Source organism: Acipenser ruthenus, chromosome 12 (genome assembly GCF_902713425.1).
Source record: "Acipenser ruthenus chromosome 12, fAciRut3.2 maternal haplotype, whole genome shotgun sequence".
In the NCBI taxonomy this organism is placed as follows: Eukaryota; Metazoa; Chordata; class Actinopteri; order Acipenseriformes; family Acipenseridae; genus Acipenser; species Acipenser ruthenus.
The window spans coordinates 39,045,338-39,073,278 of NC_081200.1; the positions used below are offsets into that span (position 1 = coordinate 39,045,338).

At 39.7% G+C, this 27,941-nt stretch overlaps 1 protein-coding gene across 1 annotated transcript; it reads right to left on the reverse strand.

Moving 5' to 3' along the window:
* Positions 1 to 395: 395 nt before the first annotated feature.
* LOC117417195 (interleukin-23 receptor-like) lies at positions 396 to 27,819 on the reverse strand. The gene is made up of 18 exons (XM_034924816.2): positions 27,662 to 27,819; positions 27,453 to 27,521; positions 27,066 to 27,118; positions 24,544 to 24,673; positions 23,664 to 23,957; positions 23,244 to 23,367; positions 21,983 to 22,143; positions 21,524 to 21,660; positions 21,238 to 21,397; positions 20,876 to 20,958; positions 20,059 to 20,266; positions 19,536 to 19,718; positions 8,475 to 8,573; positions 7,856 to 8,011; positions 6,382 to 6,510; positions 4,275 to 4,374; positions 3,676 to 3,766; positions 396 to 1,825 (listed from the first exon to the last, which is right to left on the reverse strand). The coding sequence occupies exons 4-18, from the start codon at positions 24,611 to 24,613 to the stop codon at positions 1,217 to 1,219; spliced, it is 2,604 nt and encodes an 867-aa protein (XP_034780707.2). The 5' UTR covers positions 24,614 to 24,673; positions 27,066 to 27,118; positions 27,453 to 27,521; positions 27,662 to 27,819; the 3' UTR covers positions 396 to 1,216.
* Between the last annotated feature and the right edge of the window lie 122 nt (positions 27,820 to 27,941).

The following is a 27,941-nucleotide window of genomic DNA, read 5'->3' on the forward strand; positions in this document are numbered from 1 at the left end:
AGGTCCCGGGTTCACATCCGATCTCTGCCTGTGAGAAGCCCCAGCTTGCAGGAACCGAGGTTCGCCACGGTTTGTTAGCAGGGTGCGATTTGATGGGGGCGTGTCCCTGGCTCTGCACTTCCAATTGTCATCCCTGACACGGAAAAATAACATTCTGTATATAGTATGTCAATTCTGTGTACGTTTTGTTATTGTGTTTTAGTTCTCGATAATAATAATAATAATAATAATAATAATAATAATAATAATAATAATAATAATAATAATAATAATAGTAGTTTGTGTATTTTATCCCCCAGGAAATTTGACAAATCGCACCCTGTATGTTAGTGACGTGGTCTTGAAATATATTCATGTTGTATACAGTGCATTTTTAAATATACACTGACAGTGTGTAACAGTTAAGTTTATTAGAATAAAATATGATGGGCTACTGCTTTATTTGGGGTAAAATGTTAAGAAGTTATGAAAAATGTGGTCAGTCAGAATATAAGAATATGATTCTACTGCTGCTGGGGGCTTAAAGGGACCCCCAAGCCCTCTGCCTTATTTTCTGCCTCCCCATTTTTTTGGCCACCAGCTGCCACTGGTTACATATCAATTTGAATAAAAACATACATATATGAAAATAGAGCAACTATTACAGAGAATACAACCTCATTATCATATTAATAAACAATATCACATAAATGCAATCATACACCCCCCCTTTTCAGGGTTAAAGGCATAAAGAAACTCTGGGTGTATTTTATAAACATTAAACCTTGATATATAATAAGTAGAGACAACATTATTGTCTCATGAAATAACTGAATGTTATGTAATTATTCTAACATAATATTCTACTTAGTGTAAAATTCACAATTAATGCTTAAAAGTCAAACTGCCTGCAAAACATCTGCAACTGACAAAAGATTGTTATTCCCCGATTCAAAACATATACAACTATGTAAGGATCCTTTACTTTACTAATCCACTGTTTTGTGATGTGCAAATCAGGTAGTGAAATATGGGAGGTCTTGTGCAGTAACTGTAGCTTTTTCTGCAGTGATTGGCTTTTCTCTTTCTTTATTTTATCAGTGTTTAGATGAACTGTATATTTCCAGAGTCCTTTGACCTCTTTTGGTTAGTTACAGTATCAGTCAGTTATGAGTTGCAGCAGATATATAGTCCATGCTTCATTGTTTGTGTGAATAGCAGCTTCTCTGCAAACCCCTCAGCAGTCTCCTTCTGTAACCGGATGAACAACAAGTTGAGGGAAATAAGAGTTCACAGCAACAGGTTCCTCTGAATGTCTCAGACAGTCCACCAGTGCATCTGGCAGCAAAGTTTGACCCTGGTCTGAGCCTTCTATTGAAAAGTCATGCATCTCATTAAACTCTACCCTCTCTCTCTTCCCACGGAAACTGGTTAAGTCGATGATTTGTGCATTGCCACCGAAGGTCACATTTATATCTCCACCTGGAAGCAAACTCCTGCTTGAAATGTCAAAAGTCCCGTTCAGCAGCATTGTAAATATACCACATTCTGCTGGAGAACTTGAATCGAGTAATTCAACCTGAGAGGTTTCTACACTGTCAAGTAAATGATCTTCTTCCTGGTTTGATACCTGCGGTTGGTATCCACGATGTGTGCTAGGAGTGTCGTCAGCCTCCGGCTTTCCTGCGCATTGCCATTCTGTTCTCTCTGCAAGCGTGTCTTCACCAAGGAGAGAAGGCAATGAAGCCACCTCTTCTGAGAAGAAGATTGTTTCCTCCACTTCTGTTATTGGAGGGTCGCTGTGTAAGGACAGCCACGAAGAGTCTGAGTCAGTCCTGTATTTCTCCTGTGAATAAAGAATAATGAAAAAATCATTTCAAAAATACAACACACACATATTAAAACAGTAATAGTCTTGGATGAAATGTACTAGACAAGCGCAATGCTATTTGCGACTTTTTAAGGAACTCTTAGTGGCAGCAGTTTTTGTTTGCGGTTCAAGCATAGATGAATATGTAATTATGGGTGTTCCTGCATAAATTCGCAAAACAGGGGCGCAGACAGTGCAAATGAGGGTTCTCAAATATTATAATGAGATGTACGAAAGCTGCAGGCAATTGCGACACTTACAATTGCATCAGTTTGTTAAGTACTTTTGAAAGCCACATTTTAAACAGTCACAATTGTTGCTGGCATTTCACAATTGTGCCCAATGCATTTTTGAGGTGAACAGCCAAATACCAAATACCTAAAAGCAGGGTGAACTTACAAGCCTTGAAAACAAATTTCTATGACATTTCTGGTTTCCCCAATGTGTTGGGAGCACTAGACTGCACACATGTGCTGCTAACTCCTCCAGCTCATTCTGAGCATCTGTATTGGAATAGGAAACACACCTATTTTATTAATGTGCAGGTGGTTTGTAATTGTGCACAATTCATCACTGCACCCCTGACTAACTTAAATAAAAAAGGAATGGTATACATTTGGCTTATAGGCTACTTATGATAATACGAATTAGTGATATAATGCAAGATTTGTTGCTGGTCCTTTGAAATTCGTATTAATGAGAATTGATGGTCCTCCTGTAAGTATCATAGCTTGTCAATGTGGCACCATGATCTATTTTGTGTTGTCTAGGCCAAGTTAAGAAGAAGAAGAAGAAGAAGAAGAAGAAGAAGAAGAAGAAAGGCTAAAATCATTTAGTTTTAATTTTAAATAATCTTTTATTCGCATTGTACACCAATGTGTACCATGCAGCAGCGTGATTTATTTTGTGTTACCATACCGGTAGCCTACAGGCTAAAGTAAAAAGTGCATTAGGTGTTAATTTGTTTTTTATTACTGTACTGTATGCTGTATAGGTGTACTGTACAGATTTATATATTTTTTTCATAATGTAATGTGTAACACTCCCTACCCAAAACACATTAGTGTTATTTTAGCGCAATGATTTATACATTTAAAATACACTGAGCACTAAATGTATGTTTGTGCGATTTTACTGTATTTTTTTAAACACGACACCTCCAAATGTCGGACAAACATATCTGGTTTAGTGAGGGGCTACTGTATGATTATGAAAAGCTTTTTGATAGAAACAAATTTTTATTTTGGGGGTGAAGGTGGGACCCCACTATAGAATCTGATGGGATTAAACTGCCTTTCATTTTTATATATAACAGTATTAAAATAGGTAAAATGAAGATGGAACAGAATGCATTGTACAGATGTCATTTTGATTCTTGCACCCTTGCATGTATAGACGTTATCCTTCGGGCCCCCTCTGCTGCATCAAACCACAACTCAACTCCCACTATTTATTTGAACAATATCGCCCGACTCTCGCAATAGAGATCTCGCATGAAGACGCAACAGATATTTAAATTAGTATATTGTGGCTCTTTTCATTAACATATTTTCTCTTAGTACATACGATAAAATGTATACTTTGCTAAGTGTCGTGACAAAAATGCAAATTGTGGTATGTTTGCGCTGTGACTGGCCCATCTTAGTACACCTACCCCTCAGTCTGTGGGCCACAGTTAGAGAATACCACAGAATGTCTGAGTCACAGAATGCTAGAATGACATTTAGACAAGCCTGCATGTAGGGCTAAATATTTGTTGTCTATAATGCTATGTTTTCACGTTCCTTGAAGAAATAAATATGTTATACAGCAGAACAGTACATCACCTGCAATAGCTTCACCACACTACTGTTCTCAACTCTAGGGAATTCTTCAAAAACCCATTTTGGTACCCATAAGATACATATTCTCTTGATTCTAAAAAACAAACAAACAAACAAACATCATGATTAACAACAACAACAATAATAATAATAATATTTATTTCTTAGCAGACGCCCTTATCCAGGGCAACTTACAAGTGTTACAAGATATCACATTATTTTATATACAGTTACCCATTTATGCAGTTGGGTTTTTACTGGAGCAATCTAGGTAAAGTACCTTGCTCAAGGATACAGCAGCAGTGTCCCCCACCTGGGATTGAACCCATGACCCTAAAAGTATTTTTAGTGATATAGCGAATAATATAAACTTTGCACAAATAACCCATTTAAAATATGTATAGTATATTTTAAAAGTACCTGATAACACAGGTACTAGGCAGGAGTTTTGGGATCAGTGATAAGCCACAATATTTATTTATTATTACAAAATGTATCAAATATTCATATTTATTTTGAATTGTAAGACAGGATTACTTGAACACCGCTCTTAATTTTGAGACATGTACTGTATATTACAGAATAGTTAAACAAGAAGATACCTGTGTCTGATAGAATTGCAAAACATCACAATTAGTAGAATGGCTATTGAGAAGGTTACCGCTACAACAATAACCGCCAGAATGGTGACATCATAGCCGTCTGGAAGAGAATAATTGGTTAGGTCATTTTTGAGCAAAAACATAAACTGCACAATTAAAGTCTAGTATTACTGAGAGTGAGGGACCATGAGAACCACTGCTCATAGATTTGGATTTGAGAAATAGTCTATAGTTATATTACCAATAACCTAATACAGATTATATATATACAGTGCCTTGCGAAAGTATTCGGCCCCCTTGAACTTTGCGACCTTTTGCCACATTTCAGGCTTCAAACATAAAGATATGAAACTGTAATTTTTTGTGAAGAATCAACAACAAGTGGGACACAATCATGAAGTGGAACGAAATTTATTGGATATTTCAAACTTTTTTAACAAATAAAAAACTGAAAAATTTGGCGTGCAAAATTATTCAGCCCCCTTAAGTTAATACTTTGTAGCGCCACCTTTTGCTGCGATTACAGCTGTAAGTCACTTGGGGTATGTCTCTATCAGTTTTGCACATCGAGAGACTGAAATTTTTGCCCATTCCTCCTTGCAAAACAGCTCGAGCTCAGTGAGGTTGGATGGAGAGCATTTGTGAACAGCAGTTTTCAGTTCTTTCTACAGATTCTCGATTGGATTCAGGTCTGGACTTTGACTTGGCCTTTCTAACACCTGGATATGTTTATTTGTGAACCATTCCATTGTAGATTTTGCTTTATGTTTTGGATCATTGTCTTGTTGGAAGACAAATCTCCGTCCCAGTCTCAGGTCTTTTGCAGACTCCATCAGGTTTTCTTCCAGAATGGTCCTGTATTTGGCTCCATCCATCTTCCCATCAATTTTAACCATCTTCCCTGTCCCTGCTGAAGAAAAGCAGGCCCAAACCATGATGCTGCCACCACCATGTTTGACAGTGGGGATGGTGTGTTCAGAGTGATGAGCTGTGTTGCTTTTACGCCAAACATAACGTTTTGCATTGTTGCCAAAAAGTTTGATTTTGGTTTCATCGGACCAGAGCACCTTCTTCCACATGTTTGGTGTGTCTCCCAGGTGGCTTGTGGCAAACTGTAAACGACACTTTTTATGGATATCTTTAAGAAATGGCTTTCTTCTTACCACTCTTCCATAAAGGCCAGATTTGTGCAGTATACGACTGATTGTTGTCCTATGGACAGAGTCTCCCACCTCAGCTGTAGATCTCTGCAGTTCATCCAGAGTGATCATGGGCCTCTTGGCTGCATCTCTGATCAGTCTTCTCCTTGTATGAGCTGAAAGTTTAGAGGGACGGCCAGGTCTTGGTAGATTTGCAGTGGTCTGATACTCCTTCCATTTCAATATTATCGCTTGCACAGTGCTCCTTGGGATGTTTAAAGCTTGGGAAATCTTTTTGTATCCAAATCCGGCTTTAAACTTCTCCACAACAGTATCTCGGACCTGCCTGGTGTGTTCCTTGTTCTTCATGGTGCTCTCTGCGCTTTAAACGGACCTCTGAGACTATCACAGTGCAGGTGCATTTATACGGAGACTTGATTACACACAGGTGGATTCTATTTATCATCATTAGTCATTTAGGTCAACATTGGATCATTCAGAGATCCTCACTGAACTTCTGGAGAGAGTTTGCTGCACTGAAAGTAAAGGGGCTGAATAATTTTGCACGCCCAATTTTTCAGTTTTTTATTTGTTAAAAAAGTTTGAAATATCCAATAAATTTCGTTCCACTTCATGATTGTGTCCCACTTGTTGTTGATTCTTCACAAAAAATTACAGTTTCATATCTTTATGTTTGAAGCCTGAAATGTGGCAAAAGGTCGCAAAGTTCAAGGGGGCCGAATACTTTCGCAAGGCACTGTATATATATATATATATATATATATATATATATATATATATATATATATATATATATATATATATATATATATATATTAACATGTGCAAGGTACATTTTAATGTTTGTCTTTCTCTTGGAATATCTTTGGCTACCTTTTATACAGGACAGTGCACCTGTAACAGTGCTTGGTGTGCACTGTAACCCATCTTGTCCCTCAATCACATACCTGCCAGTTTGAGGATGATCTCCTCCCCCTTTGCTCCTTTCCCAGCGGAATTCCACGCTGTCATGTAAACAGTGTACAGCACCACTGGCTCCAGACTCTCCAGCCAGTACTGCCTTAATGCAACTGAAACTAAAAGGAAGGAGGGAATGGCAGCTAGTTCCATTAGACATTGCTGTTTTCATAGTTAGGGGGCATGCTTGCTTGCCTCCTTGGAGTTGTCGCAAGGTTGGGCACGATCATTATTCGGATAGTCTAACTGTCGATAGGAATGGATGGAGCAATGACAGAGCATGGTGTGAAGCTGTGATAGTCTTCTGCAACACTCAAAATGATTCTCATGTCTTATCCAGAACCCTGGAACTTGTTGTGCATACAACAAATGTATTGAAATTTGAGAAACAAATAAAAAAAATACAAGTAGTAAAACCCTTACAAAGGAACTGAAGGGAGGAAAGTTAAATTCTAAATTACAGTAAAAAAAAAAAGGGAACATCTCAACTGTTTTTATACTCATTTCTTACTATACTCGTGCAGTTATGTTTACATCATCACTGGAAAGTGACTGCGTGAGAAGAGGTTCTGAACAGGGTAATGAAAGTGCTGCTGGTTTTAGAAGCGTGTGTGTCAGGTTCTGCTCATGCCTTCCGCTTTGTGTTTTCCTTCCTGCCGAGCTCGCAGTGCAGCAGCAGCAGCAGTCTATAGATATTTATAGCTGGTGGCTGACATGTTTCAGAAGCTCAGCCTTGTGCTTGTGTGGTTTAGGAAAGAGGTGATTTCACAGCTCTCTCACACACAATTCTCTGTTTTTTTAGCAGCTTGCTTTTTCAAGGAAGGAGTCTAAAGCACACAAGGTTAGAATAATAGCAAGCCTCCTGATAAATACACACAGATCAGGCAGCAATGGGACCTTTCTCCACAAATGCACCTATTATTGAAGCCAGGCCTACAATGCCATTCAACATGTCCCTTTGCACATCATACTCTGACTCCCTGTGGTAAAAATGTCCAACCATGAGTCGGTCAATTTTAATATGTGGTGTTGCCACTGTTAAAAACTAAAGGAGGAACATCATAAGGCAAAAATAATAGCCACTGAGGTAATGCTTTATATTTTAACAGCCACTTAATAACTAGCTTACTAATGAGAATATGGAGTTTCTCATTTAATGTTAATATGACTTGTTTATTGTACAGTATTAAGCCAGTTTAACACTGTTTACGAGGCATACTTTTACTATGGCATAAACTGATGAAGCATGCCACCTAGTGGAATGAAATATTTACCAGAATTATTGGACATTGTGAGCTGCAGGTCCCATACATACAATATCTGTTCAAAGAAAACTGGTGTGTTTTGTTTTGAGCATGTTTTTCCCTATGCTTTACTAGTACTAAACAGTGCTTCTCTCGTAGTATTTTACAGTTCTGGTTTATAAGGGAATACACATTGTTTCGGCAGTCGTGGTCTGCTTACCATTTCTAACCTGCTTTTCATCAATGCCTTTCTTCAGGTATATCGTGTAGGTTTTGATAAATCCTCTCTGAAGATGTACAGGAATGTCTTCCCACTTGATAAGTGCTCGCTTCTTTTGAGTTTCTACAACTGAAACCTTTGGACCGGCTATTGGTTCTGAAACAACATTCAACAATAGGCTATTCCTTGTTAAATAAATCACACTTTTTCCAAGTTCAGTATTCTTCTGAAAATCAACCACAATAATATACTAATATTGTTAAATCAAGTTTAAAATGATTTTAGATTATATAAATATGTCTGTGTGGTCCAGTGGTTAAAGAAAAGGGGTTATAACCAGGAGGTCCCCGGTTCAAATCCCACCTCAGCCACTGACTCATTGTGTGACCCTGAGCAAGTCATTGTTGTAAGTGACTCTGCAGCTGATGCATAGTTCACACACCCTAGTATCTGTAAGTCGCCTTGGATAAAGGCGTCTGCTAAATAAACAAATAATAATAGTAATAATAATAATCTATCTATATATATATATATATATATATATATATATAGAGAGAGAGAGAGAGAGAGAGAGAGAGAGAGAGAGAGAGAGAGAGAGAGAGATATAGCTCAAACTCACCCAACTCCTTGGAATATGCTTCAGCTGTTGCTGGTTTACTTTCTCCATTTGAATAAATTGCATACAATGAAATGTGGTAACGAGATCCTGAGACCTTAGCTGAAAAGCAATTTGACATTTAATGCTTGAAAGTGCTTGTTGACTGTTTGATTCAATATAATATTCAATATAAAACCAACACCATTATATAAGACAGAAAGCATTGCATTTTCTGTCACCTATTGACTATTTAAATGACTTTTTCAAAATCTACTAAACACCTGTATTGTCACATCTCTCATTTAAAAAAACAAAAACAAAATAGAAAACAATGAAACTAGTGTAGTTGCAATCAGTCTTGGGTCAGAAAATACTGGAACCAAGCCTCTCTCAATGTTAGTATCTGCATGCTGGAATCAAACCTCTGTGTGCTCTCTCAATGTTAGTATCTGCATGCTGGAATCAAACCTCTGTGTGCTCTCTCAATGTTAGTATCTGCATGTTGGAATCAAACCTCTGTGTGCTCTCTCAATGTTAGCATCTGCATGCTGGAATCAAACCTCTGTGTGCTCTCTCAATGTTAGTATCTGCATGCTGGAATCAAACCTCTGTGTGCTCTCTCAATGTTAGTATCTGCATGCTGGAATCAAACCTCTGTGTGCTCTCTCAATGTTAGCATCTGCATGCTGGACTCAAACCTCTGTGTGCTCTCTCAATGTTAGTATATACATGCTGGAATCAAACCTCTGTGTGCTCTCTCAATGTTAGTATCTGCATGCTGGAATCAAACCTCTGTGTGCTCTCTCAATGTTAGTATCTGCATGCTGGAATCAAACCTCTGTGTGCTCTCTCAATGTTAGCATCTGCATGCTGGAATCAAACCTCTGTGTGCTCTCTCAATGTTAGTATCTGCATGCTGGAATCAAACCTCTGTGTGCTCTCTCAATGTTAGTATCTGCATGCTGGAATCAAACCTCTGTGTGCTCTCTCAATGTTAGCATCTGCATGCTGGACTCAAACCTCTGTGTGCTCTCTCAATGTTAGTATATACATGCTGGAATCAAACCTCTGTGTGCTCTCTCAATGTTAGCATCTGCATGCTGGAATCAAACCTGTGTGTGCTCTCTCAATGTTAGTATCTGCATGCTGGAATCAAACCTCTGTGTGCTCTCTCAATGTTAGTATCTGCATGCTGGAATCAAACCTCTGTGTGCTCTCTCAATGTTAGTATCTGCATGCTGGAATCAAACCTCTGTGTGCTCTCTCAATGTTAGTATCTGCATGCTGGAATCAAACCTCTGTGTGCTCTCTCAATGTTAGTATCTGCATGCTGGACTCAAACCTCTGTGTGCTCTCTCAATGTTAGTATATACATGCTGGAATCAAACCTCTGTGTGCTCTCTCAATGTTAGTATCTGCATGCTGGAATCAAACCTCTGTGTGCTCTCTCAATGTTAGTATCTGCATGCTGGAATCAAACCTCTGTGTGCTCTCTCAATGTTAGTATATGCATGCTGGAATCAAACCTCTGTGTGCTCTCTCAATGTTAGTATCTGCATGCTGGAATCAAACCTCTGTGTGCTCTCTCAATGTTAGTATCTGCATGCTGGAATCAAACCTCTGTGTGCTCTCTCAATGTTAGTATCTGCATGCTGGAATCAAACCTCTGTGTGCTCTCTCAATGTTAGTATCTGCATGCTGGAATCAAACCTCTGTGTGCTCTCTCAATGTTAGTATCTGCATGCTGGAATCAAACCTCTGTGTGCTCTCTCAATGTTAGTATCTGCATGCTGGAATCAAACCTCTGTGTGCTCTCTCAATGTTAGTATCTGCATGCTGGAATCAAACCTCTGTGTGCTCTCTCAATGTTAGTATCTGCATGCTGGAATCAAACCTCTGTGTGCTCTCTCAATGTTAGTATCTGCATGCTGGAATCAAACCTCTGTGTGCTCTCTCAATGTTAGTATCTGCATGCTGGAATCAAACCTCTGTGTGCTCTCTCAATGTTAGTATCTGCATGCTGGAATCAAACCTCTGTGTGCTCTCTCAATGTTAGTATCTGCATGCTGGAATCAAACCTCTGTGTGCTCTCTCAATGTTAGTATCTGCATGCTGGAATCAAACCTCTGTGTGCTCTCTCAATGTTAGTATCTGCATGCTGGAATCAAACCTCTGTGTGCTCTCTCAATGTTAGTATCTGCATGCTGGAATCAAACCTCTGTGTGCTCTCTCAATGTTAGTATCTGCATGCTGGAATCAAACCTCTGTGTGCTCTCTCAATGTTAGTATCTGCATGCTGGAATCAAACCTCTGTGTGCTCTCTCAATGTTAGTATCTGCATGCTGGAATCAAACCTCTGTGTGCTCTCTCAATGTTAGTATCTGCATGCTGGAATCAAACCTCTGTGTGCTCTCTCAATGTTAGTATCTGCATGCTGGAATCAAACCTCTGTGTGCTCTCTCAATGTTAGTATCTGCATGCTGGAATCAAACCTCTGTGTGCTCTCTCAATGTTAGTATCTGCATGCTGGAATCAAACCTCTGTGTGCTCTCTCAATGTTAGTATCTGCATGCTGGAATCAAACCTCTGTGTGCTCTCTCAATGTTAGTATCTGCATGCTGGAATCAAACCTCTGTGTGCTCTCTCAATGTTAGTATCTGCATGCTGGAATCAAACCTCTGTGTGCTCTCTCAATGTTAGTATCTGCATGCTGGAATCAAACCTCTGTGTGCTCTCTCAATGTTAGTATCTGCATGCTGGAATCAAACCTCTGTGTGCTCTCTCAATGTTAGTATCTGCATGCTGGAATCAAACCTCTGTGTGCTCTCTCAATGTTAGTATCTGCATGCTGGAATCAAACCTCTGTGTGCTCTCTCAATGTTAGTATCTGCATGCTGGAATCAAACCTCTGTGTGCTCTCTCAATGTTAGTATCTGCATGCTGGAATCAAACCTCTGTGTGCTCTCTCAATGTTAGTATCTGCATGCTGGAATCAAACCTCTGTGTGCTCTCTCAATGTTAGTATCTGCATGCTGGAATCAAACCTCTGTGTGCTCTCTCAATGTTAGTATCTGCATGCTGGAATCAAACCTCTGTGTGCTCTCTCAATGTTAGTATCTGCATGCTGGAATCAAACCTCTGTGTGCTCTCTCAATGTTAGTATCTGCATGCTGGAATCAAACCTCTGTGTGCTCTCTCAATGTTAGTATCTGCATGCTGGAATCAAACCTCTGTGTGCTCTCTCAATGTTAGTATCTGCATGCTGGAATCAAACCTCTGTGTGCTCTCTCAATGTTAGTATCTGCATGCTGGAATCAAACCTCTGTGTGCTCTCTCAATGTTAGTATCTGCATGCTGGAATCAAACCTCTGTGTGCTCTCTCAATGTTAGTATCTGCATGCTGGAATCAAACCTCTGTGTGCTCTCTCAATGTTAGTATCTGCATGCTGGAATCAAACCTCTGTGTGCTCTCTCAATGTTAGTATCTGCATGCTGGAATCAAACCTCTGTGTGCTCTCTCAATGTTAGTATCTGCATGCTGGAATCAAACCTCTGTGTGCTCTCTCAATGTTAGTATCTGCATGCTGGAATCAAACCTCTGTGTGCTCTCTCAATGTTAGTATCTGCATGCTGGAATCAAACCTCTGTGTGCTCTCTCAATGTTAGTATCTGCATGCTGGAATCAAACCTCTGTGTGCTCTCTCAATGTTAGTATCTGCATGCTGGAATCAAACCTCTGTGTGCTCTCTCAATGTTAGTATCTGCATGCTGGAATCAAACCTCTGTGTGCTCTCTCAATGTTAGTATCTGCATGCTGGAATCAAACCTCTGTGTGCTCTCTCAATGTTAGTATCTGCATGCTGGAATCAAACCTCTGTGTGCTCTCTCAATGTTAGTATCTGCATGCTGGAATCAAACCTCTGTGTGCTCTCTCAATGTTAGTATCTGCATGCTGGAATCAAACCTCTGTGTGCTCTCTCAATGTTAGTATCTGCATGCTGGAATCAAACCTCTGTGTGCTCTCTCAATGTTAGTATCTGCATGCTGGAATCAAACCTCTGTGTGCTCTCTCAATGTTAGTATCTGCATGCTGGAATCAAACCTCTGTGTGCTCTCTCAATGTTAGTATCTGCATGCTGGAATCAAACCTCTGTGTGCTCTCTCAATGTTAGTATCTGCATGCTGGAATCAAACCTCTGTGTGCTCTCTCAATGTTAGTATCTGCATGCTGGAATCAAACCTCTGTGTGCTCTCTCAATGTTAGTATCTGCATGCTGGAATCAAACCTCTGTGTGCTCTCTCAATGTTAGTATCTGCATGCTGGAATCAAACCTCTGTGTGCTCTCTCAATGTTAGTATCTGCATGCTGGAATCAAACCTCTGTGTGCTCTCTCAATGTTAGTATCTGCATGCTGGAATCAAACCTCTGTGTGCTCTCTCAATGTTAGTATCTGCATGCTGGAATCAAACCTCTGTGTGCTCTCTCAATGTTAGTATCTGCATGCTGGAATCAAACCTCTGTGTGCTCTCTCAATGTTAGTATCTGCATGCTGGAATCAAACCTCTGTGTGCTCTCTCAATGTTAGTATCTGCATGCTGGAATCAAACCTCTGTGTGCTCTCTCAATGTTAGTATCTGCATGCTGGAATCAAACCTCTGTGTGCTCTCTCAATGTTAGTATCTGCATGCTGGAATCAAACCTCTGTGTGCTCTCTCAATGTTAGTATCTGCATGCTGGAATCAAACCTCTGTGTGCTCTCTCAATGTTAGTATCTGCATGCTGGAATCAAACCTCTGTGTGCTCTCTCAATGTTAGTATCTGCATGCTGGAATCAAACCTCTGTGTGCTCTCTCAATGTTAGTATCTGCATGCTGGAATCAAACCTCTGTGTGCTCTCTCAATGTTAGTATCTGCATGCTGGAATCAAACCTCTGTGTGCTCTCTCAATGTTAGTATCTGCATGCTGGAATCAAACCTCTGTGTGCTCTCTCAATGTTAGTATCTGCATGCTGGAATCAAACCTCTGTGTGCTCTCTCAATGTTAGTATCTGCATGCTGGAATCAAACCTCTGTGTGCTCTCTCAATGTTAGTATCTGCATGCTGGAATCAAACCTCTGTGTGCTCTCTCAATGTTAGTATCTGCATGCTGGAATCAAACCTCTGTGTGCTCTCTCAATGTTAGTATCTGCATGCTGGAATCAAACCTCTGTGTGCTCTCTCAATGTTAGTATCTGCATGCTGGAATCAAACCTCTGTGTGCTCTCTCAATGTTAGTATCTGCATGCTGGAATCAAACCTCTGTGTGCTCTCTCAATGTTAGTATCTGCATGCTGGAATCAAACCTCTGTGTGCTCTCTCAATGTTAGTATCTGCATGCTGGAATCAAACCTCTGTGTGCTCTCTCAATGTTAGTATCTGCATGCTGGAATCAAACCTCTGTGTGCTCTCTCAATGTTAGTATCTGCATGCTGGAATCAAACCTCTGTGTGCTCTCTCAATGTTAGTATCTGCATGCTGGAATCAAACCTCTGTGTGCTCTCTCAATGTTAGTATCTGCATGCTGGAATCAAACCTCTGTGTGCTCTCTCAATGTTAGTATCTGCATGCTGGAATCAAACCTCTGTGTGCTCTCTCAATGTTAGTATCTGCATGCTGGAATCAAACCTCTGTGTGCTCTCTCAATGTTAGTATCTGCATGCTGGAATCAAACCTCTGTGTGCTCTCTCAATGTTAGTATCTGCATGCTGGAATCAAACCTCTGTGTGCTCTCTCAATGTTAGTATCTGCATGCTGGAATCAAACCTCTGTGTGCTCTCTCAATGTTAGTATCTGCATGCTGGAATCAAACCTCTGTGTGCTCTCTCAATGTTAGTATCTGCATGCTGGAATCAAACCTCTGTGTGCTCTCTCAATGTTAGTATCTGCATGCTGGAATCAAACCTCTGTGTGCTCTCTCAATGTTAGTATCTGCATGCTGGAATCAAACCTCTGTGTGCTCTCTCAATGTTAGTATCTGCATGCTGGAATCAAACCTCTGTGTGCTCTCTCAATGTTAGTATCTGCATGCTGGAATCAAACCTCTGTGTGCTCTCTCAATGTTAGTATCTGCATGCTGGAATCAAACCTCTGTGTGCTCTCTCAATGTTAGTATCTGCATGCTGGAATCAAACCTCTGTGTGCTCTCTCAATGTTAGTATCTGCATGCTGGAATCAAACCTCTGTGTGCTCTCTCAATGTTAGTATCTGCATGCTGGAATCAAACCTCTGTGTGCTCTCTCAATGTTAGTATCTGCATGCTGGAATCAAACCTCTGTGTGCTCTCTCAATGTTAGTATCTGCATGCTGGAATCAAACCTCTGTGTGCTCTCTCAATGTTAGTATCTGCATGCTGGAATCAAACCTCTGTGTGCTCTCTCAATGTTAGTATCTGCATGCTGGAATCAAACCTCTGTGTGCTCTCTCAATGTTAGTATCTGCATGCTGGAATCAAACCTCTGTGTGCTCTCAATGTTAGTATCTGCATGCTGGAATCAAACCTCTGTGTGCTCTCTCAATGTTAGTATCTGCATGCTGGAATCAAACCTCTGTGTGCTCTCTCAATGTTAGTATCTGCATGCTGGAATCAAACCTCTGTGTGCTCTCTCAATGTTAGTATCTGCATGCTGGAATCAAACCTCTGTGTGCTCTCTCAATGTTAGTATCTGCATGCTGGAATCAAACCTCTGTGTGCTCTCTCAATGTTAGTATCTGCATGCTGGAATCAAACCTCTGTGTGCTCTCTCAATGTTAGTATCTGCATGCTGGAATCAAACCTCTGTGTGCTCTCTCAATGTTAGTATCTGCATGCTGGAATCAAACCTCTGTGTGCTCTCTCAATGTTAGTATCTGCATGCTGGAATCAAACCTCTGTGTGCTCTCTCAATGTTAGTATCTGCATGCTGGAATCAAACCTCTGTGTGCTCTCTCAATGTTAGTATCTGCATGCTGGAATCAAACCTCTGTGTGCTCTCTCAATGTTAGTATATGCATGCTGGAATCAAACCTCTGTGTGCTCTCTCAATGTTAGTATCTGCATGCTGGAATCAAACCTCTGTGTGCTCTCTCAATGTTAGTATCTGCATGCTGGAATCAAACCTCTGTGTGCTCTCTCAATGTTAGTATCTGCATGCTGGAATCAAACCTCTGTGTGCTCTCTCAATGTTAGTATCTGCATGCTGGAATCAAACCTCTGTGTGCTCTCTCAATGTTAGTATCTGCATGCTGGAATCAAACCTCTGTGTGCTCTCTCAATGTTAGTATCTGCATGCTGGAATCAAACCTCTGTGTGCTCTCTCAATGTTAGTATCTGCATGCTGGAATCAAACCTCTGTGTGCTCTCTCAATGTTAGTATCTGCATGCTGGAATCAAACCTCTGTGTGCTCTCTCAATGTTAGTATCTGCATGCTGGAATCAAACCTCTGTGTGCTCTCTCAATGTTAGTATCTGCATGCTGGAATCAAACCTCTGTGTGCTCTCTCAATGTTAGTATCTGCATGCTGGAATCAAACCTCTGTGTGCTCTCTCAATGTTAGTATCTGCATGCTGGAATCAAACCTCTGTGTGCTCTCTCAATGTTAGTATCTGCATGCTGGAATCAAACCTCTGTGTGCTCTCTCAATGTTAGTATCTGCATGCTGGAATCAAACCTCTGTGTGCTCTCTCAATGTTAGTATCTGCATGCTGGAATCAAACCTCTGTGTGCTCTCTCAATGTTAGTATCTGCATGCTGGAATCAAACCTCTGTGTGCTCTCTCAATGTTAGTATCTGCATGCTGGAATCAAACCTCTGTGTGCTCTCTCAATGTTAGTATCTGCATGCTGGAATCAAACCTCTGTGTGCTCTCTCAATGTTAGTATCTGCATGCTGGAATCAAACCTCTGTGTGCTCTCTCAATGTTAGTATCTGCATGCTGGAATCAAACCTCTGTGTGCTCTCTCAATGTTAGTATCTGCATGCTGGAATCAAACCTCTGTGTGCTCTCTCAATGTTAGTATCTGCATGCTGGAATCAAACCTCTGTGTGCTCTCTCAATGTTAGTATCTGCATGCTGGAATCAAACCTCTGTGTGCTCTCTCAATGTTAGTATCTGCATGCTGGAATCAAACCTCTGTGTGCTCTCTCAATGTTAGTATCTGCATGCTGGAATCAAACCTCTGTGTGCTCTCTCAATGTTAGTATCTGCATGCTGGAATCAAACCTCTGTGTGCTCTCTCAATGTTAGTATCTGCATGCTGGAATCAAACCTCTGTGTGCTCTCTCAATGTTAGTATCTGCATGCTGGAATCAAACCTCTGTGTGCTCTCTCAATGTTAGTATCTGCATGCTGGAATCAAACCTCTGTGTGCTCTCTCAATGTTAGTATCTGCATGCTGGAATCAAACCTCTGTGTGCTCTCTCAATGTTAGTATCTGCATGCTGGAATCAAACCTCTGTGTGCTCTCTCAATGTTAGTATCTGCATGCTGGAATCAAACCTCTGTGTGCTCTCTCAATGTTAGTATCTGCATGCTGGAATCAAACCTCTGTGTGCTCTCTCAATGTTAGTATCTGCATGCTGGAATCAAACCTCTGTGTGCTCTCTCAATGTTAGTATCTGCATGCTGGAATCAAACCTCTGTGTGCTCTCTCAATGTTAGTATCTGCATGCTGGAATCAAACCTCTGTGTGCTCTCTCAATGTTAGTATCTGCATGCTGGAATCAAACCTCTGTGTGCTCTCTCAATGTTAGTATCTGCATGCTGGAATCAAACCTCTGTGTGCTCTCTCAATGTTAGTATCTGCATGCTGGAATCAAACCTCTGTGTGCTCTCTCAATGTTAGTATCTGCATGCTGGAATCAAACCTCTGTGTGCTCTCTCAATGTTAGTATCTGCATGCTGGAATCAAACCTCTGTGTGCTCTCTCAATGTTAGTATCTGCATGCTGGAATCAAACCTCTGTGTGCTCTCTCAATGTTAGTATCTGCATGCTGGAATCAAACCTCTGTGTGCTCTCTCAATGTTAGTATCTGCATGCTGGAATCAAACCTCTGTGTGCTCTCAATGTTAGTATCTGCATGCTGGAATCAAACCTCTGTGTGCTCTCTCAATGTTAGTATCTGCATGCTGGAATCAAACCTCTGTGTGCTCTCTCAATGTTAGTATCTGCATGCTGGAATCAAACCTCTGTGTGCTCTCTCAATGTTAGTATCTGCATGCTGGAATCAAACCTCTGTGTGCTCTCTCAATGTTAGTATCTGCATGCTGGAATCAAACCTCTGTGTGCTCTCTCAATGTTAGTATCTGCATGCTGGAATCAAACCTCTGTGTGCTCTCTCAATGTTAGTATCTGCATGCTGGACTCAAACCTCTGTGTGCTCTCTCAATGTTAGTATCTGCATGCTGGACTCAAACCTCTGTGTGCTCTCTCAATGTTAGTATCTGCATGCTGGAATCAAACCTCTGTGTGCTCTCTCAATGTTAGTATCTGCATGCTGGAATCAAACCTCTGTGTGCTCTCTCAATGTTAGTATCTGCATGCTGGACTCAAACCTCTGTGTGCTCTCTCAATGTTAGTATCTGCATGCTGGACTCAAACCTCTGTGTGCTCTCTCAATGTTAGTATCTGCATGCTGGACTCAAACCTCTGTGTGCTCTCTCAATGTTAGTATCTGCATGCTGGAATCAAACCTCTGTGTGCTCTCTCAATGTTAGTATCTGCATGCTGGAATCAAACCTCTGTGTGCTCTCTCAATGTTAGTATCTGCATGCTGGAATCAAACCTCTGTGTGCTCTCTCAATGTTAGTATCTGCATGCTGGAATCAAACCTCTGTGTGCTCTCTCAATGTTAGTATCTGCATGCTGGAATCAAACCTCTGTGTGCTCTCTCAATGTTAGTATCTGCATGCTGGAATCAAACCTCTGTGTGCTCTCTCAATGTTAGTATCTGCATGCTGGAATCAAACCTCTGTGTGCTCTCTCAATGTTAGTATCTGCATGCTGGAATCAAACCTCTGTGTGCTCTCTCAATGTTAGTATATGCATGCTGGAATCAAACCTCTGTGTGCTCTCTCAATGTTAGTATCTGCATGCTGGAATCAAACCTCTGTGTGCTCTCTCAATGTTAGTATCTGCATGCTGGAATCAAACCTCTGTGTGCTCTCTCAATGTTAGTATCTGCATGCTGGAATCAAACCTCTGTGTGCTCTCTCAATGTTAGTATCTGCATGCTGGAATCAAACCTCTGTGTGCTCTCTCAATGTTAGTATCTGCATGCTGGAATCAAACCTCTGTGTGCTCTCTCAATGTTAGTATCTGCATGCTGGAATCAAACCTCTGTGTGCTCTCTCAATGTTAGTATCTGCATGCTGGAATCAAACCTCTGTGTGCTCTCTCAATGTTAGTATCTGCATGCTGGAATCAAACCTCTGTGTGCTCTCTCAATGTTAGTATCTGCATGCTGGAATCAAACCTCTGTGTGCTCTCTCAATGTTAGTATCTGCATGCTGGAATCAAACCTCTGTGTGCTCTCTCAATGTTAGTATCTGCATGCTGGACTCAAACCTCTGTGTGCTCTCTCAATGTTAGTATCTGCATGCTGGAATCAAACCTCTGTGTGCTCTCTCAATGTTAGTATCTGCATGCTGGAATCAAACCTCTGTGTGCTCTCTCAATGTTAGTATCTGCATGCTGGAATCAAACCTCTGTGTGCTCTCTCAATGTTAGTATCTGCATGCTGGAATCAAACCTCTGTGTGCTCTCTCAATGTTAGTATCTGCATGCTGGAATCAAACCTCTGTGTGCTCTCTCAATGTTAGTATCTGCATGCTGGAATCAAACCTCTGTGTGCTCTCTCAATGTTAGTATCTGCATGTCGCTGTGACATAACGAGTAATCGTAATACACAGTGTTTTCAAATCTCTCAGAAAAGACTGAGGTTCCACCAATGTGTTCACTTTCAGCTTCACAGAAATATTCCTGGATTTGTCAATGTTCTGTGAGAAATCTTTACTGTACAGTATATGGTAAACAATGGTAACATTATTATCTTTTTATACCCACCTTCAATGTGTGTGGAGTTCTGCAAGCAAGTAACTTTTTTCCACCACATGTTTCCATCATGCCTGTGCCACTCTGCTATGTACCAGAGGATTGATCCCTTTGTCTGGCTGGGTGGTTTCCATGCCAACAAAATTCCCAAACTATCTGCTGATGTCAATTTAGTAATAATGGGTGGTGGAAATTCTGTAAAAAAAAAAAAAAAGTGACAGCATGCATGTTCATGAAATAAATTAAAATAGCTTCTTTTTTTGGTTTGTTAATCAATAGTTACATACAACTAAATGTTCACCTTTTCATTAATTATTACAATGTATTGGGCTATATGATTTCATCATTAAAGGAAAACTAGGGACATAATTAATAAAAGTATTAATAAAAGCTTTCTTATTATAAAACAAGAAACAAACTAATCCAAATTCCAGGTTGCAATACTGTTCTGGGTATTATCTTTTTTGTCCAGCTCATTCAGCAAAAAAATAAAATAAAATAAAATAAAACAAAAACTGAAATAATGTAATTGTACCTTTCTGGCCAATGCTAACCTGAGCAGCCTCCGAACTGCCCTTTGAGTTGAGCGCGGTGATATAAAGTGTCTTTGTGTGTTTCGGTAGTGTAATCTGGTACTGGGTGTCTTTCGGTTGACACACGTGGCTATGGAGTTGCTTTCCATACTCTCTGTAAAATACCTTGTATCCCAAAATAATCCCTCTGGAATATTTGGGAGCAAGAGGCTGAAAAACATCAAGACACAAGATAGTTCATTAGGTGTGCAGAAAGTTATTAGTTGGTTTAGGGAGAAAATCCCTACGTATATTTTTCACAGTGAAATAACGATTTGAGATTTATTTAAACAGCCAAGATGGGCAATAAGTAACCAGTACACATGTACCGCATTCAAAATACTAACCATTGCTTATCACCACTGAACCAGCAGGGATTGCCTTACCTAAATGAGCTTCAGTGTGGTTAGGATTTTGAGGTCTAACTAGAAAATGAACCAAAATCCAATTGAAATATATTTTTGGCATGCACACATTTCTTCTGTTGGTATATAGTATTTTATTATGATCTGAGGCCAGGCCACACACACAAAACATTAGCAAGGAGTGCAAAGTAGAACAGGAACGTGTTAAGCCCTTTGTTGCACAAAAAAGTCAGTCCAACAGAATCATTCTGCTGGAGGGCCCCCGAAGACTAGTCACATTACTAATGTGTTGAATGAGCAATATACTAAGATATGAGAGCAGTGACAGCACTTCCAAAGCATTCCTGATTGTTCAGTGTTGAGTACAACGCAAGAGGAAATCGAAGAAACCTGTAGAAAGGGTTTAGTGCAGTACCTTCCAGAGTATGGTTACAGTCTGGCTTCCATTGCCATGAGTCGGGCCCATTATTCTCCACACGTCCACTCTTCTACAAGGCTCTGCGAAAAGAAATCACCGAAAGATTTACGCTTCTAGCATCGGAAAACCTGGCAATACTGACAAAAAAAAAAGTTATCGTTACAAAACATGCATCGCTTTCAATGACAGTCTCAGTCTTACTGTGCAAAGTTTTTTTCAGCAGTCAAATTATGCACGTCCTTGTGAGCTGAAAAAAACGATTTAAAAAAACACCTAATGTCATCACCTTAAAATGATCATATATCCTGCCCTGTACTGTTCCTATCCAATCCGACCTACATATAAAAAGACCTGGTTACCTGCTTCTGGCGTCCTCTCCAGGAAAGACGGGCTCCAGTCACTGCACCTCAGTTTCTTATTTGGTTTGCAGCCGCGGATCTGAAACTCATACTGAGTGAAGGGCTTCAAGCCACGTAGTTCAAATGTGCTGTTTTCACAAGAAGTCTCTTTTTCTTCAACCTAAAACACATGCACAGTACTTGTTAAAATAATAAAGTACCCACACGCTTACTGCACCTTTCATAGAGATCATTGATAATGCAGTTGCTTATTTAAGTGACACTGCATTATATGCATCGCTCTTACCATATTCCAGTCAGTGACAGTTGCTCTGTATCTAACCTCAGCACAAAGCTGCTCTGATTTGTTCCATTGAAGGACAGCCTTTTTGTGGGAGCTATTGACAAAAGTAATATTGGTGATTGTGGGGGTGTCGGGTATTACTGGAGAAAAAGAAAAAAGAAAGAAACTACAGCTCAGCTTGAAGCAGATTTTTGCATACATTCTTTGGGATTACTGTTTATTATTATTTATTTCTTAGCAGACGCCCTTATCCAGAGCGACTTACATATTATTTTTACAATCTAGGTAAAGTACCTTGCTCAAGGGTACAGCAGCAGTGTCCACTACCTGGGATTGAACCCACAACCCTCCGGTCAAGAATCCAAAGCCCTAACCACTACTCCACACTGCTGTTTATCTTGGCTTCAGCTTCCAGCTTGTTCATCTTGGAACAATAATAATAAAATGACAGTCATGCATTACCTACGTCATTAATTGTTAGTTGTATTATAGCCGACTGCGATTGTCCCAGGTGATTTTTGGCATGTACAGAGACATTGTACTCCGCGTCCATCTCAAAGTGAGAGAGAGGGATCGGAACATATCCCTCCCTTTGAGGAGAAAACATCTGAATTCTCCCACTACTGCAAAACAAACAATAGCTTTTATTAGATGCTCTTCAGGACTTTTACAAGAAAACTTTGAGGATGCGAACAATACGCTGCACGGCACAACACTGTGCACGTACCCTCCCTTGCTGTAGCTGTAACACGTAGACATTCTGAGGTAATATGACCCCGTTTTACAATTGCATTACTCCAGTAAGCTATATAAAGCGTTGTGGCAGAGTAAAACAAATAAAGACTGTAAAACAAAAATACCAAGAGCAAAACAATAAGTGACTTGCGAGAATGCTGATATGCAAATGAGAGGTAAGAAAATGCTTTGTATATCCTTAGCCACAAGAGGGAGCTCATCACACATATCAATGCCTGAAAGAAATACCAGTGTAGTCCATCGGTTGACCACTAGGCTGTGCTGTTTAACACCTTTTTTCCTGAATAGAATTATTTAAATTTATTTATAGCTGTTTAGATATATAGTGCACTAATTTATAAGTAAAAACATATTCTTGGTAAAAGTGAGTATATTGAATATCGTTGAAAGATAATCGGCAATTGCTTAATTTTACCTTGGTGAAACTAGTTGAAATTGCACGCTGCTCACAGCCTTTAATTCATGGTTTTGTGGTTAACCACATTAAAACCTGGAACACCGAAATGCTGGAAAACCTACAACCAATTTGAATTAAAGGTAAACCAGTTTTACCAATTCGTGGTACATGTTGTGTTTGCTGACAGAAGTGTCCCTTCTCACCCTGACCACACCAGATCCTCTCAGACAGGAAGGGGTTGAATCAAACTGTGAGCTTCTCCAAAGGTATGTCAGCTCAGTTATCTACTTTCACCACTGCTGTTTACTGGGTACAGTGACTCAGGTCTGCACGCTGTGGTCTGTGGTTATTAAGATTTACATGAACACTTCAACCTTTATTACCGAATCAGAAAAAATTAAATTATTATGTATTGATCTTCACAAATCCCTACCTTGGTGACCGCCTATGTGGAATGTATTCATTTATAAGAAACGCCTTTGTTGGTTTAAACTAAATGTCAGTTGTCGACAGTACTCCAGTTTCTTATAAGTTTTTCTTGGAATGCATTATTAAATTCTATGTGCTTACCTTTGGAATTCCACAATGTAGCTGGTATTTATATAGGTGTCTATTCCTTTCTTCCAGGTGCAATTGATCTTATTTGACTTCCATTTACTAACACATGTAAGATTTGTAGGTTTATCTGGAGGATCTTGTGAGAAAAAAAATCCTTCTGTTGGTTATGCAAATTGCAGTTTTGATAGAAGCACATGTTCTACTTAGTGAATGGAATAGGTACACAGCAGATAACATTCAAGATTCAAATAACTATATAACTCAGAACGCATTCAATCATTTAAAACATGTCCTAAAGGATCATTTAATAGAATATTAGGATTCAGATCCTCACCGAATTATATATATATATATATATATATATATTCTTATTACAGAGTTAATTCACTCTCTCAACAAAGGTAGAAATATGAAATGAAGCTAAATACGTACATCCTCCTTTAATATCCTTTCCACAAACCATCTGCTGCCCCCGTTGTCCTTTGCATTTGACGTGACAGCGAATGGATGAGTGGGGTATGGTGACGTGGTGAAGCTGAAGCTCCACAGCAGAATGGTTCAGGTGGTGAAGAGAGGGCTGTGGATTGTTATTGAGATACACTGAAAACTTTTCAGGGTGACAGTTCTCAATGGATGAAGTGCAGATGACTGAAACACTGGAGCCCATGCTAAAGACTGGCGTGGGCTCTACCCAGAGGATTCCACGACACACCAACCCAGAACATCCTGCAAACATTATGATTATTATTATTATTATTATTTATTATTTATTTCTTAGCAGACGCCCTTATCCAGAGCGAGTTACAGTCGTAAACAAAAATACATTTCAAGAACAAAACCACACTGCTTATGAAGGGGACCTCACACCTCATACACCTCGAACTATGACAGTTCAAATATTTTAGAATATGCTTGCTTATGAAGTTAAAACAGAGACATGATGAGTTGCATTGCAAATGTCTTTGGTGGGGGATCACCGCACACTGAATTGACTTGCCTGTTCTGTTTCAAAATGCCTAATGGAAATGGAAAGGCACAGAACCACAACAAAGTAGGAGAAAAGGAATGCAAAAGACTTCACATATTGGACTGAAATAGGATTCACACAATTATATGTAGACATTAAAAAAAGTAATGCTTAAACTGGAGTTACCCCTCAGTTAGAGAATTTAAGCTATTTAATAAAACAAAAACTATATATTATATATATATATATTAGAATATTTATTCATGTACAATGTAGCCGCTGTTTCGTTGGTCTCAATCACTGCTTTGTTAGACATGAAGTTCAGTTTTGTGACAGTGCACTCACCTCCGCTCTTCCAGAAAAGCAGCACTGTCACGACTATCACCACTGCTAACCTGCGGCTGAACGTCTCCATTCTGTGTTCCTCTCAATCACTCGATTATTTCCAGAGGTCATTAAGAGCACTTGGACATGCCTTGAGAAAAGGGTGAAAAGGAAAGCGGTGAGTAAAGACAATGCCCTGTGTGAACTGTAACCAAGCCTGAAATGGATTGGCTGGAGAAGCCCAGGTTGCCTACCCATGCACTAAGGTAATATAAAACTACAGAAACAATGTACAAACTACCTCAGTCCCTCTGCACAGTTACTGTTAGAGGTACTTCTTAATGCAGACTTGAGTTACATGCGCCACATCTCTGCCTTGCAGACAAGAGGCTTATATCTGAGGCTGTACGTTACTGATCAATATCAAAAAAAACGTTACAACCACAGATATGATGCACTGCAACAAGCCTCACAGCACAGTGTAATTGATAAGCCTAGGCTCTTACAGGGCTGTACCATTCTATAAAGTATTAATATATACCGTGTGTCTAGCATAATGTAAGTATTAGTCAAAATATACTGCTGTGAATATTGTAAATTGTGTAACTTTGAACTCAGCTGTTTTAGCAATCTTTCCATTATCAGATTAGAAAAGGTTTTCAAAAACAAATGTACCAGTACAACTAATCGCCCTTAGCATCTTTGATAAGGATTTTGTTCTGAATTAAAGCACAACTTAACAATTCAAAACTTAAGTTATGGTTAGGCTTTTCTTCGTACAACTGAGGTTAAATTGAAACTCAAACTCGTCTCCCCCCCCCCCCCCCCCCCCAAAGGAAATGTGAATTTCTGTCTACAATATTGTGGCATTGGGAGATTAGGATGAAGCCCACTTTTATGGGCAGTTCAGAAAAGCATGCGTTCCTCCTTTACAAATTAATCCATGACTAATTAGGGACAGAAACTGACATGCCTTCATAGTACTTTATACTAATTATCTTGGTTGAAACCACTTTGAACACGCTTGAATAAGGTGGCTAACCAGAGATAACAGACTGATTTAGTATTTCCTATTTAATTAAAGCCTTATGGTGAGGATGATATGGAATGTGTACTGGCTCTTTGAGTTTATATATATATATATATATATATATATATATATATATATATATATATATATATATATACAAAAATATTAATTATTATTATTATGTTTGTGTAGCTGGTTTTATTCTGTTGTGGGTAAAGTAGTTACTGTACTAGTTTCTGTCATATAATAAAGCTACATTATTTATAGTTGATCAAGCACCATTGCTTTTTATTATTCTTGGCATAAAGTTTTCTTAGCATAAGAGACTCTTGACCTAGATTTGTGGCTCCAGTGCATTTTGAAAGCAATGGTACATTTGTACAGCCCCGTCTAATTCTGTGTCCTACATTTTCACACACCTCCTGCTTTACCACATCGAAGTGTGGTTTTCTAACGATGTTTCTGGTTCAAGTTTTTTCATTCTAAGCAGAACAAAATGTACTGTAGATCACACTGTAGACTGAGACACATCTAAATTGGGTTTTTCCATGCTGAGAAAGAAAGCAAGCACTCATTTCAGTTGCTTTTTTTATTACTGGAAAAACTGCTGATGTTTCAGGACACACCCACCTTCAGGGATTAATAAGTAAAAACATTTGAAAGAAGCTGTCATTCTGTGATCTTGTGTTGTCATCTTTTAATTGAAATAGACATAAACTAAACAGTCTAACATGGCAGGTGCACATGACTTACCATAGTTTGAGATTTCACATACTTATTACAAATTTCCAGAACTAAACTACTGAATTTCCTTTTCTGTGATATGATTCTTACAGTCAATGGCGATATGTGGTTAACTCTGCAAATTTTCAACATTCCCTGTGTTCACTAAGATATGGACCTATTAAAAAATGTAAAACTGAAACTCAATAAAGGGAACAAAAAGCTTTGGCTGTAAATAGCCATTACAGTCTTGAGTTGAGTCCAATATAGCAGGATTTTCAAAGACTTTTTTTTATAACAGGTTTTTCTCTTTGCAAAATTTTCACTGATCTAAACTACTGAATTTCCTTTTCTGACGGTCAGTAGATCAAAACTGTCTTGGAATTCATGTACATTTTATTACTCAACATTAATCGAGTTGGTGTTTTCCCTCAATGGTAATTTATTCACCCCTATTGTGGTGCAATTCAAGTACAGTAATACAATAATTTGGTTATAGATGCCATTCATTACATTGTAACTACAGTGTAATGCGCATGCAATTACAAAATGAAAAGAACCTGGTATTATTTTTTTTCAACCTAGAAAGTTACACAAAATAAGTTGCTTCATGAGGACACATTTGCTTTTTACGGAAGAAAACGTGTACCTTTATTCATTGTTTTTAAGTTAAAGCAGTGATATCAACAGTTGTGTCTTGTTACACATCACACTTAAAAATATATCTGTTCCAGTTATTAGTAAACACATGCTCCGTTATAGTATAAAATAACAGGAGGGCATTACATACCCTGGCACGGCACATGACACTGGCAAGACTTGAGGTTTCCAGATCCATTGATACTGATGCAGTCCAGGGAAGCAAATCATAAGAAATCATAAGAAATCACAATTAGAAAAATGTAATCATATACAAAAAAGAAATGGTTCAAGAAAAAGGAACCGCAGCATAACCGTGGAAGTGTGAGAGCAACGAAAGAGCAGATATAAAGGTATGATCTAACACCATCAGACCTTTAGTATGCTGGGGGAGCTGATAGACATGTTACTTAATAGAAACAAAGACAGTTAGAGAGTTTTAAATACTGTGTCGCATTGTTTAAAAACACGAATTAATGAATGAAGTTAGGTCTTAATGTATCTTTAATAACGCAGTTAATCTCACTGCCTCACTTACTTAATACAGGAATTCCAAACCCAGCATTGTTGTTAGGAATCGGAGTGTCATGCAGATATCCAGCAGATTCTAAAAACAAATACAAAATAAATTACAAATGATGTAGGTTAGGTTACCCTTAAGTTTACAACTAAAAGATCATTTACTTAAATCATACACTGCTACAACATAAAATAATGAATATGAAGAGGCTGATGAGAAAACGTTACCTTGGATTAAGGCAAAGACGCACTTCTTTTTCAACCCAGCCTCTGACTACCTTACAATGTGCTTTGCCTTTCCTGTCTTTGTCTCTCCATAAAGAACACATGTCTGTATACTAATCTACAACGGGAAGCTGCTGCTTAAGGCTTGCCCTACATTTCTGATAGAGTTACAGTCATTTTCCACTTCATACATCACAAGTAAAGGGGAAACCCCAAGAACCAAGAGAATGAAAAAAACAGGTTGAGGTGCACTCTGCAGTTATACCTGCTAAACCAGTATTTA

What these genes read in the sequence shown, in the direction of transcription:
- LOC117417195 (XM_034924816.2), bottom strand. Translation starts at nt 24,613, where the DNA reads ATGGAGACGTTCAGCCGCAGGTTAGCAGTGGTGATAGTCGTGACAGTG. An exon ending in AGCATATTCCAAGGAGTTGG is followed by an intron (nt 8,012 to 8,474) that starts GTGAGTTTGAGC and finishes ATGTTGTTTCAG; the next exon opens with AACCAATAGCCGGTCCAAAG. An exon ending in GATCATCCTCAAACTGGCAG is followed by an intron (nt 4,375 to 6,381) that starts GTATGTGATTGA and finishes ATTCTCTTCCAG; the next exon opens with ACGGCTATGATGTCACCATT.